Here is a 13,059-nt window from a genome sequence, read left to right on the forward strand (position 1 = left end):
CAGCACACACACCTGTAGCTGGGCATTATGTGCCACTGTGAGAAAACCGCTTCTCGGAAACCCTATGCAGGGTTGCTATGAATCAAAACTCTACACGGAACAACAAATGAGAAAACGGAAACGATGGGGAAATTCTGTCGTAACCATCTGGTTGGGGTTAGGAGTCGGGAGAGGGGATACCACCAGATCTAAAAGTCATGGCCTAAGATGCCTAACATTGTTTTTTAGAAGAAAGAAAGAAACCGGAATTTGTCCTAGGGCTTCAACCAGGTTTCCTGGGAACAAAAGTGCATCATGTCCTGTAGTCTAAACTGATACTCTCTTCACTGGTACTAAAATTTGGAATTGACTTTTTTTTCTAATAACAGTGGAGCCTGGGGGAAAAATTCACTTAACCTTAAAAATGTAAACATTGTAATGCCTTATATTTTTGTAAGCACCATCCAGTCAGTTCTGATTCAAAGTGAAATTATATAGGGTTTCCAAGGAGCAGCCGGTGCATTAAACAAACCATAGGCCTTGTGGTTAGCAGTCCAGTGCTTATCCTACAGTGACACACCAGGACTCATATCGTTCTTGCTGTGATGCTGTAGAATAAGCACTAGACTACTAACCACAAGGTCAACAATTCAACCAGGTGCTTCTGGGAAACCTGGACAGAGGTCGCTCAGTCAGAATTGATTCAAAGACACTTAACAAGTATATATGCAACCTTCACCATAGTTTGTACTCATATTGTTGCATCTTCAGTATGTTTTTACTTTTATTCATTTGTGAAGTTACTATCGTTTGTTTGAATGGATTAGTTCCAAGAGTCTTTAATCTCTTATGCTAGGCTGTGAAGTTTTAGTAGGCAAGAACCATGTAAGGCAAGGTTGGATTGGCTGGCATAAACATTTATGTTATGTGTTAAGCCCTGGGCATAAAAAATGAGTAAATACTTACACAAGTCAAAGATTTATAATATGGTGGTAGATACAGATCTACCACTTGTCTGTTAGTTCACTGTACTTTGGTGACTTATGTATTGCTATGATGCTGGAAGCTATGTCACTGGTATTTTGAAGGCCGGCAGGGCCACCCACGGTGGACAGATTTCAACTGAGCTTCCAGACTAAAACAGAATTGGGAAAACCAGAGGCAGACTGCTACTAATGATTAGCCACTGAAAAGCCCATGAATAGTAGTGAAACACTGTCAGATAGCATCAGAATATTGAAACATGAATAGCACCAGAATATTGTCAGATACAGTGCCGGAAGATGAGATCCTCAGGTTGGAAGGCTCTCAAAATATGACTGGGGAAGAGCTGCCTCCTTAAAGTAGAGTTGATTGTGATGATGGGAGTGTGGAGTAAAGCATTTGGGACCTTCATTTGCTGATGGGGCACAACTCAGAATGAGAAGAAACAGAGGCAAACATTCATTAATAATTGGAACTTGGAATTTACGAAGTATGAATCTAGGAAAATGTGATGTCAAAAATAAAATGGAATGTATAAACATCGATATCATAAGCATTAGTGAGCTGAAATGGACTGGAATTGGTCATTTTGAATTTGACAATCGTACGGTTTACTATGCCAGGAATGACAAAGAGAAGTAGCATCACATTCATAATTAAAAAGAACACTTCAAGATCTATCTTGAAATATAATGCTGTCTGTGATAGGATAATACCCATATGCCTACAAGGAAAACCAATTAATACCAATATTACTCAAACTTATGCAACAACCATTAAAGCCAGTGATAATGACATTAAGGAATTCTACCAACTTCTTCAATCTGAAATTGATAAAAAATGCTCAAGATGTGTTGATAATTACTGGTGATGGGAATGCAACAGTTAGAAATGAAGAAGGATCAGTAATTGAAAAATAAAGCCTTGGTGATAGAAATGCTGCTGCAGATTCTAGGATAGAATTTTGCAAGACCAATGACTTCTTCCTTGCAAATACCTTTTTTAAATACCACAAAAGACATTTATACACATGGACTTCACCAGATGGAGTACACAGAAATCAAACTGACTACGTCTGTGGAAAATGGCAGTGGAAAAGCTTCAAATGGAAACAAGGCCAGGGGCAGACTATGGACTAGACTGTCAGTTGCTCATATGCAAGTTCAGACTGAAGCTGAAGGAAGTTAAAACAAGTCCAAGAGAACCAAAATAAGACCTTGGGCATATCACACCTGAATTTAAAGATCATCTCTAGAACAGATTTGATGTATTAGACACTAATGATTGAAAACCAGAAGAGTTGTGGGATGATATCAAAAACATTATACAGGAAGAAAGCAAAAGGTCATTAAGAAGGCAAGGAAGCAAGATAAAGACCAAAACAGATATCAGAAGAGATGCTGAAATTTGTTCTCTAGCATAGAGATGTTAAAGCAAATGGAAGAAATGAGGAGGTAAAAGAGCTGAACAGAAATATTCAAAGGACAGCTCGAGAAATATTAATGTGTATGAAGCTCTGGAGTTAGAAAACCAAAAAGGAAGAACATGCTCAGTATTTCTCATGCTAAGAACTGAGGGAAAAAATGCAGCCCCAACTTGCAGTATTGAAGGAGTCTTTGGGCAAACTATTAAATGATGCAGAAAGCATCAAAAAAAAAAAAAAAAAAAAAAAGCTGGAAGGAATACAGAGTCACTGTACCAAAATCTTGATGTTCAAAATTCAAAACCAGCTGTAACAGCACATTGACAGAAGCTTAAGCTGGATTCAGACAAGGACTTCTTGTTAAGTACCATTGAGTCGATTCCAACCCATAGCGACCCTGTATAGGGTTTCCAAGGAGCAACTGGTGAGCTTGAACCACTGACCTTGCAGTTCAAATGACTTTGCAGTCTGACGCATTAGCCCACAGGGCCACACCAGGACTCCAGACGAGAACTTAGAACAAGAGATATCATTGCTGATGTCAGATGGATCTTAGCTGAAAGCAATGAATAACAGAAAGATGTTTACCTTTGCTTTATTGACTATGCAAAACTTTCTACTGTGTGGATCATGACAAGCTATGAACAACACTGCAGAAAATGAGTATTCTAGAACACTTAATGGTGCTCATGAGGAACCTGTATATTGACCAAGAAGCAGGTGTTTGAAAACATGGGGACACTGAATGGTTTGAAATTAGGTAAAGTATGTACCAGGGCTGTATTCTTTCACCATACTTATTCAGTCTGTATGCTAAGCAAACAATCCAAGAAAAATGTGGATTATATGAAGAAAAACGTGGCATCAGGATTGGAGGAAGACTCATTAACAACCTGCAATATGGAGATTAAACAACCTTGCTTGCTGAGAGCAAAGAGGACTTAAATATTTACTGATAAAGATCAGAGACCACAGTCTTCAGTATGGGTTGCACCTCAATGTAAATAAAACAAAAGTCCTCACAACTGGTCCAATAAATAACATTATAAATGTAGAAAAGACTGAAGTTGTCAAATACCTCATTTTGCTCGGATCCACCATCAACACTCATAGAGGCAGCAGTCAAGAAATAAAATGACATACTGCATTAAGCAAATCTGCTGTGCAAAATCTCTTTAAAGTGTTCAAGAGCAAAGATGTCAGTATGAGGACTAAAGGGCACCTGACCGAAGCCATGGTATTTTCAGTAACCTCAAATGCATGGGAAAATTGGACAGTGAATAAGGAAGGCCGTAGACACATTTGATGCACTTGAGGTATGATGCTCGAGAATATTAAAGGTACCATGGACTGCCAGAATAACAAACAAATCTGTGTTGGAAGAAGTACAGCCAGAATGCTCCTTAGAATCCTAGATGGCTAGGTTTCATCTCTCATACTTCGGACATATTACCAGCAGGGACCAGTCCCTGGAGAACATCATGCTTGGTAAAGTGGAGAGACAGTGAAAAAGAGGGAGCTCGCCAGTAAGATGGATTGGTACAGTGGCAGCAACAATGGATTCAAGGATAGTAGCAATTGGGAGGATGGCATAGGATCTGGCCGTGTTTGTTCTGTTGTACGTGTAGTCGCTATGAGTCAGAAGTGACTTGATGACACTTAATAACTGATAAAGATGTTTAAGTTCATAACAACCAGATGTTCAGAGTTTGGTTGTTGCCATCTAGTTCAGAAATTGTTTGTGCAACAATAACAATAAAATGGAACTATTTGCCCATGCATTTTTGTAGCAGTTGTACCCACAGTAACTCTATGAGGTAGATCCCATCCTCATTTTATAGATTAAGCAACTAAATCAGAGTTTGGATAATTTCCAGGTCAGCATCTTGTGGACTGTACTTAGAAAACATATCCCAAATATGAATGTCTTTTACCACTTTATCCACTACTTTCATCTGAACAACCAATATTTCTTACCTGCAATAACTTCCTAATTATTATTCCTACCTTTATAATCTTAGTTTATTCTCAACAGTGGTCACTGACTTTAAGGGGGGGAAAAAAAAAGTAATCTTTTTACTCACTGATATAAACTCCTGTGTTTGTGTAAAACTTAGAATAATCTTTTCTTTACCTTGATCTACACAAAGGCCCATATAATCTGGCCCCTAACTATTTCTCTGACCTTATTTGCTACTGGTGCCCATGTAGCCCTGGTGGTATAGTTGGGCTGCTAACCACAAGTTCAGCAGTTTGAATTCAGAAGCCGCTATGTGGGAGAAAGATGAGTCTTTCTGCTCCTGTAAAGATTTACAGCCTTGGAATCCATATATACAGGGTTGATATGAATTGGAATCAACTCCATAGTACTTGACATTTACTACCATTCTCGTCCTCATCTGCTTCTTTCTAGCTCCAGTGGCTGTTTTTTTCTTTCTCATAAACATACTATCCTCATTCCTGCTTCAGAGCCATAATATGTCATTACTACCAGCTCTTTGCAACACTTCTTCACTTATCAATGTCTATCTTCAAATGTCATCCTCTTAGGTAGGATCTTAGGGAAGATCTTTCTAAAATAGTTCCTTCTACCTGCTTTTGTTTAGAAGGATCAGCACAGGACTGCAAACCACAAGGTCAGCGGTTCAAATCCACCAGCTGCTCCTTGGAAGCCCTTTACAGGGCTTGCTTTGAGTCAGAACTGACAGAATGACATTTACAACAATAACAACATAGCATTTAGTCACTATATGAAATGTGCTTGCTTACTCATTTATTATCTGTTCTCAAAGAAGAATGTAAGAATATAAAGGGATGGATTTGGTTTGTCATTATACATTGTATCCACAACACCTATTACAATACATGTTGTTGTTGTAAAGTACCAACAAGTTGGTTCTGAATTGTAGCGACCTTGTACAGGGTTTCCAAGGAGTAGCTGGTGGGGTAGAATGGCCAACCTTGTGGTTAACAGCCCAGTGTTTACCCTACAATACCACAAGAGTTACTGTTACCCTGAAGTCAGTTCTAACTCCCTGGGTAGTGCAAGTGCTTATGCAATGGATCACTAACCAAAAAGTTGGCAGTACAAACGTACCTTAAGACACCTCAGAAATAAGCTTTGGTGTTCTGTATCTGGTAAGTCTTATAACCCTATGTAGCTGTTTCTACTCTGCACACATGGGGTCACCATGAAAACAACAGGCTCTCAAATATTGATTGAATAAATATTTTTTAAATTGAGGGTGAAACCAGACAAAATAAGGAAGATGGCCTGGATCAGTGGCAGATTTATACAGCAAAATGTAAGCCTTCTGAGCTATTTTAGCTTTAAAATGAAGAAAAACAAAGTAATTACCTTAATTTTAGAAATTCATTTGTTTAAAAATAACTTGAAAAAAATAAGTGTATTTTAATAATTGCATATGGAGAGCTTTTGAAATAGTCTTACACCAAGGAAAAATTTTATTAGTGTATAAATCACCAGTTATTTAAAAATACATGGATAAAGACAAACATACAAAGGCAGTATCATACAAACTCAACACTTTTTAAATACAAAACAATGATCATTACCCCAAAAGTCATTTTATTGAAACAAAGTGATTTTTAAGTTATTCTAGAACTCTTTTCACTCTTTGCAATTGTGTTTACAAATATAACTGAATTTTTCAGTTTTATCCCATATCAGAACTGTTTTTGACACATTCACTTCTCAAAGTAGTATATAGTTTATTTCTTGTGATTAATGGGGCACTGTAAGGTCAAGCACTGGACTGTGAAACAAAAGGTTGGCAGTTCAAATCTAACAGCTGCTCCTAGAAAATCCTATGCAGGATCACTATGAATTGGAACTGACTCTGATACTTAACAACAACAACAACAATATAGGAAGCTTCCCCAGTCATAAGAATTTCAATATGGTTGCTACCATTTGGGGTTATTTGTACTTAGTGAAAGGCAAAAATATTAATAAGTAAAATATGGTGGCTGAAAATAGGGAGACTAAGAAAAAAATGAAGTTATCTTTTATTGCAGCTAAAAAAGCCTTCATTATTTAATTACTTTGATACTAAGAAGCAGTTTGTGCCAGACGACAGGTTGGCTATATAGCCACCCAGGTTGTATTGTCTTTTCTAAGAATGGCAGATTTTAACAATTAAGTTGCTCAACCAAATAAATAAAACCTCAAATTAAGATACGTTTTCACTGCCTGAAATAAATTATTTTCTTAATTCATGTTACAGCCTCATGTCTAGAAGGCAGCAGATCCTAGTTTGTTCTAACACTAGAAGTTTGACTCAGAGACTGTTTATATCTTCTATCATCAATCAGTCAGGAAGGTGGCCCTTCATGAACTTAGTAACTTAGTAAATGTAACAATGACCTTGTATCAATGCTAAATGTTGAGCCAACAAAAACCATAAAAATATGCTCATAAAATAAGGTAGAAATCAGCTTGCATAAAACAAAAAGATAGGAATATGTATGATATTAAAAACAATCTATAGTAAACTTTTGGAGAGAGATGATTATGGTTTACACATAAGTCTGCTTAAAATGACTGTGACTGAATGATTGGAATTTTTTTCTCCTAAACTAATGCCCCTTCAGTATAAACTAAGCTACTTCTAGTTTCTCACAGATCTCTTTTCACCTTGGATTTATCTACTACTACCCACTGTATACCCATTTAAATTAGGAGCTGGGGCCTGCCCAGCCTGCCTATAAAGCCTCTCTTCAGAAGAAATATACCAGATGTATTAAAGAGGTATCTTCTAGTAAAAATCTGCACTTCAAGAGCATACGAAGAACTAGCAATTAGTCCTCCAATGTAAACACACCTCTTATCTCACATTTTCACGGAAACAGTGCAGTGTACTAACTACTCCTTCCTTACAGGAACCTGAATAGCTGTAAAACTTTTAATTCAGCTTCAAAACATTTCAATACTTATTAATTCCAAAGATCCGAACACCATGCAGTTGTGGCATTTTGGGAATTAGCACACTCAGGAGAGAAGCTGTGTTTAGGATGAAGTGAGTTGAATCATACTTCGTGTAGAAACTTGCCAGAAAATATCTGTAGAAATCAAAAGAATACAAGTTACATATGAAAGCGAAGCTACTTATAATCAAAGAAAATCTAGTTTTACAAACTAGAGCAAAATTGGTTTTGAGTTCTAAAACGAGGAAATATTTTTGTTTGGGTCTAAGTTAATTTGAGATTTTAAAATCTGTTTATTGAAGGTAAATGTATACATTTTACATTTCTGCATTTATGTTTTTTGCATTTAATGCAGCACATTACTACTTAGGCTCTCTTAAAGCAGAAGTTTTCAAACGAGTGTTCATATGCCCCCTCTTTAATCTGAGGTGCAGTTTTGTATTTATAAGTATATTTCTAAAGAGACAATCTGGACCTAAAGCATCCATCGTATTCTAAAATTGTCCTTCACCAAAAAGTTTAAGAATCACTTTGAAAAATGCGCTGGACTGCAAAGTTGGTTTGAACCACAAAGTCAGCGGTGTAAGCTCACCAGATGCTCCTTGGAAACCCTATCTATGTAGGGTCACTATGGGTCAGAACTGACTCGATGGCACTTAACACCAAGTAGCATGTATTAGTACAATTCTCTATCTTTGAAAGAAAACAAATACTTAGTTGCTTTCTGAATATTCTCATTTCCATATTGTAGTTGAACAAGTTCATAACCAGTTTAACCGGAAATTTGAAAGACACTCTTATAAAATTCTGGCTATTTTGCTATAACTGTGTGCATATTTAAAGACACCCAATATCTAAGAATTTGTTTTAATAAGCCTAAGCAACCTTTAATTCTGTAAACCATTGAGTCAGAATGTCTGCTCTAGAGTTGCCCAAGGTTCTATCAGAGTGTAAACACATCAGTTGGCTACTCAAACATTGTCCTACTATATGACAGGAGTCCTGGTATGTTGCTGCAGGTTAATACACTGAACTGCAGGGTCGATTGAACTGCAAAGTTGGTAAATTAAGCTCACCAGCTGCTCCTCAGAAACCCTATACAGGATCACTACGAGTCAGAACTCAACGCCACTTAACAACAACCGTACAATAAGCACAGGACTGCTAACCACAAAGTCCATGGTTTGAGCCTGCTAGCCACTCTCAGAGAGAGAGAAGGCTTTCAGCTCTCGTAAAGATTTTTTTAAAGTCTTGGAAACTCTATAGTTCACTATAAGTCGGAACCGACTTGATGGCACTTAACAATATTGATAAGATGCAAAGAATAAAACAGTATTTATATATACCTTAGTTGATCATAACTAAATACTGCATTTATGAGAGTCTAAAAGGAGCTCTGGTAGCGTAGTGGCTATGAATCGGGCTAGGAACCTCACGGTCAGCAGTTCGAAACTACCAGCTGTTCTGAGGGAGAAAGATGAGGCTTTCTGCTCCTGTAAAGATTTACAGCCTCGGAAACCCTGTACAGGGTCGCTATGAGTCGGAAGCGACTCCACAGCACATAGTAACCACACCAACAACAATTAGTAAGTATTCTAATAGCCTTTTCTCTATCATCATTAGTTGCTTTTAAGTGGAGATAGCATTTATTTCCAAGTACAATTAAAAATACCACAGAGAGGGCTATATACATAATTTTCAAAACCATCTAAACTGAGAAATACTGTAATTTTCTTCCTAAGTATTTTACAAACTAGAGTAAAAAAATTCTTTGAGAATAAACTATATCTTTAATTTTCACTTTAAATCCTTTTTTTCTTGCTTTCAAATACTTGAAGATTGGTTTTAATTCTTCTTTCACTGAACAAACTAGTATACCATTCAGTAATCTCATTTGATATTTTGGCTTAATCCATAATTTCATAAATTAGAAATAATCTTCCTGGAATGCGTCACTTATTAGTACCGTAACACATGTTCTCCTTTTTGTCTTGCAATGAAAATTGTGTGTATAATGATATAGTGGTTGACACTTTCAAAATCTAGAAAGTCTCTTGATAGGATGAAAAACTCAGGTGGGAAACAGTTTGATGTCACCTATTTGCGAAGGGATATCCTGGAAAGAGATCTGTATTAGCAATAAGGAGTTTAGAATTTAATCTGGGTTCTTGTATCCAATTAATTGTGAGGTCTTGAGTAAGGTCATACGTTTGTATCTGTTTATCTAAAATCCTGGGAAAACACTGTATGTCCACCTATCTCACAAACAATCATAAAACAGTGTGAAAGCACTCTGAAAATGATCAGTTCTATACAGATGGCTTTAATGCTGCATCTTCAGTTCTGTAAGGAATGTAATTATAGAATGTTTGAAATCATACCTGTGGGTCAAAAATGTTTAGAAATATGAAGGTTATACATAGGTACACCTTAGTTGACTTTTATTTTTCCAGCTAGCTCTTATTGAATATTTTCTATCTGCTAGGCTTTATTTATATTAAATGCAGTTCTCTATATTTTAAAAATGAGGAGAGAGGTTTTCAAGAAAATGGCAAAAAGTAATATAGTTAGAAAGTGGTATATCCAAAATCTAAACTTAGGGCTGTCTGAATAACTATTATTCTTGTTACAGCATAAATTTGTTAGATTATACAGATAATTTTTCATTTCAGTTAATTTTAATGGGACCAACAATTAACATTAAAAAAGATTTTTTTAGAGCTAAGAGTGAAGCGTCCAACTGATATGAAGTGAGGGGAGATGAACAAGAATGCCCAGACTTGAAGATAGTACCCATCTGACATAGCTTCAATGACTTGATTATCAGAACTCTAATAGAGGAAGATAAAAGAAATGTGATAAAGGAAATAAATGTAAATTGCTACAATTTGATGAATTTGACCTATACTCATGGATGTTGTTGTTGTTGTTAAGTGCCGTCGAGTCGGTTCCAACCCATAGCGACCCTGTACAGGGTTTCCGAGGGTGTAACTCATGGATGTAGTAGCTCAAAATACCAACTGAGAGGGAAGGAGTCTTCACATCAAGAATCAAACATATCCCCTCTGTACACAGGGTTGATTGGGATGGGTTACTTAGACATTGGATACCTAAAATGGGTGGGGGAGGGGAGCTATAAAGGCTGGCTTCCAAGTTTTTAAGAGGGAGTTTAGTTTCAGAGTGCAGGGGAAGGCAGAAGGTCCTCACTCAATAGTTTTCCAGAGGGGTCTGGTGAAAGGAGATTGGTATAGAATTCATTGATTCAATAGTGAATAATTGTTATACCTAACTGTAGTCACAACTGTAAAGGTAGAAATTTTGTAACAAAAAGGGGGGAGTAGTTAATCTTACATTCCAGGAACAAAGGACCCTAGGACCATCAAGGGAGAAAAGCAAGAGCAGAATGTGGGCCCCTATCTAGAGAAGCAGCAACACCAGAGATGGAGGCAGACATGAGGACATGGAGAAAGAGAGCAGCTGAGGACTCTAGACTCATGGGAAAAGAAAGGCTGTGTGCTGGCAGCCAGGAGGCAGACTTGCAGAATGTGCCCTCTGGCTGTTAAATAATTATATATTCCTGAGTGTTTTTGTGTATATCCAAAAAAAACAAAAACAACAGAAGGAATAGAAGTAAATACTGTTGAATGATGATACATGGAGGGGATTGTAATCACTGCAATGAAACAAAATACAATAGGATGAGTGTAAAACTAATGTTCTCCCATGTAAACTATTACTCAATTCACAATAAAAATTAAAAAACAAAACAACCCAGAGCTATAAATACAAGGAAAAATAAAATGATTACTTATTAATTTCCTCCTTCCATTTAAAAATGCCTTTGCTTACTTAACATCTATCTAAAACCTTCGTAAGTCATTTGCAATGAACAAAGAACACTGAAGAATTGATGTATTTGAGTGAGTTGGCAAAGAATACTCAATTTGCCATGGATGCCAGGAGAATAGGAACTCTGGGTATAATGGTTAGGAGTTACTGCTCAAGGTCAGCAGTTTGAAACTACTAGCCGCCATTCCACAGGAGAAAGATGAGGCTTTCTGTTGCTGTAAAGATTTACTGCTGCAGAAACCCTATGCAGGGTCATTATGAGTCAGAACTGACTCCATGACACATCACCACCACCACCATCACCACCACCACCACCAACTCCTACCTTAAAGGATTCCAGTACCTCCAAGATATCGTTCCAACTACTGTAGCCTACACTGATTCTATCACAGATATACTAGTGTGTGTAAGCTATGTGGCATAGTGCATTTTTGAGACAAACACACTATGCAGGCTCACTGCTGAGTTTAAGATTCAAAGCAATTTAAAAGCTTATAAACTTTTTTTAAGAAATAAAGGAAACATGATAAAGAGAAATAATATACAGTGGCATAAATGAAGTACATGTGACAACTACTATGAGAGTTCACAGTAGGGAACTGAAAGATCTCCCTGAGAAAGGTTTAAATCTTGAAAAGGATTGGTTCCAAGATTCCCCTCAAATACTAAAATTAAAATGCAAATGCTCAAGTTCTTTATATAAAATGGTATAGTATTTGCATATAGCCTATACACATCCTTTCATCTATTTTATTTTTAAACTTTTTATTAATTGGGTGAAGGTTTAGAGATCATCAGTTTCAAAACTCAACAATTCATATACAGTGTTTCATCTCATTGATTGCAATCCTCTCAATGTAACATCACTTATTCCAGTTCCTCTTGCTTCTTGCTTTTATTCCTCCTCCTTTCCTAACCTTTCTGAACTTTGTCCTTGAGTAAATTGCTGCCCTTTTATTTTTATCTCAAATGGTTGACTATTCTAAGATGTGGGTACCTCACTAGGAGTATTGTTCCCCTTACAGACCTATCTATTGTTCTATTGTTTGACACCTAATCCATGAGGGTGAGTTCAGTTCCAGACATGAAAGGTGACCAAAGGCCACAGTCTCAGGTTCCACCAGTCTCTACTGACCAGTAAACCTGTTTTTTTTTTTTTTTTTTTTTTGCCTCATGATTTTGACTTTTGTTGCACATTCCAAGGTTTTAAGCTTTGTCCTGCATTTTTTTTCAGGACCTTTTAGAGCAGTTGGTAGTGGCAGCCAGGCACCATGTAACTCTTCTGCTCTCAGGGTCATGGAGACTGACGTTCATGTGGTCCTTAGTCCCTTGTACTAATTGTTTCCAAGTGTGTTTGATTTTAATTTTCATCACACTTCTTATCTCAGGACAGGGAGAGAACAACAGCTGTACCTTCTATGACCATTCTTGAGCTTTTAAGACCACAGTTGTTACTCACCAAAGTTATGTGCTATAGTGTCAGTACCAACTCATAGGGACCCAGTATAGGGTTTCAAAGCCTTTAAATCTGTGAGGGAGCAGAAAGTCTCACTAAAGTAAGATGGACAATATTGTCTTTGTAGGCTACGTTATATCAATTACCTTGAAGTTACCTGAATTTGTGGTCCTGAGCCATCAGGCCCAGTGCCTCAATCCCTCAAATTCCTTCAAAGTATCTGACTGTGTTTAAGTTTTCATAACTTTGCCCGTGTGCTCCACCATGGGGTCTTGGTGTGGAGTCTTGGATAAGCACTCAACAGCTAATCACACAATTGGCAGTTCAAACCTATTAGCCACTCCATACAGTGTTGCTATGGTAGCGTAGTGGCTACGAATCGGGCTGCGAACCTTAAGGTCAGCGGTTCGAAACTACCAGC

The 13,059-nt window shown here is 37.2% G+C and overlaps 1 protein-coding gene across 1 annotated transcript in view; it reads right to left on the reverse strand.

Annotated features, from left to right (window-relative positions):
* Nucleotides 1-6,878: 6,878 nt before the first annotated feature.
* The window catches only part of ORMDL1 (ORM1-like 1 (S. cerevisiae)), a 21,238-nt gene continuing 15,057 nt past the window's right edge, over nucleotides 6,879-13,059 (reverse strand). The window contains exon 3 of the mRNA XM_006864042.1: nucleotides 6,879-7,468. Within this exon, the coding sequence (XP_006864104.1) occupies nucleotides 7,333-7,468 (136 nt within the window). The 3' untranslated portion in view covers nucleotides 6,879-7,332. The remainder of the gene's footprint in view (nucleotides 7,469-13,059) is intronic.

This window comes from Chrysochloris asiatica, unplaced genomic scaffold (genome assembly GCF_000296735.1).
Source record: "Chrysochloris asiatica unplaced genomic scaffold, ChrAsi1.0 scaffold00059, whole genome shotgun sequence".
Classification (NCBI taxonomy): Eukaryota; Metazoa; Chordata; class Mammalia; order Afrosoricida; family Chrysochloridae; genus Chrysochloris; species Chrysochloris asiatica.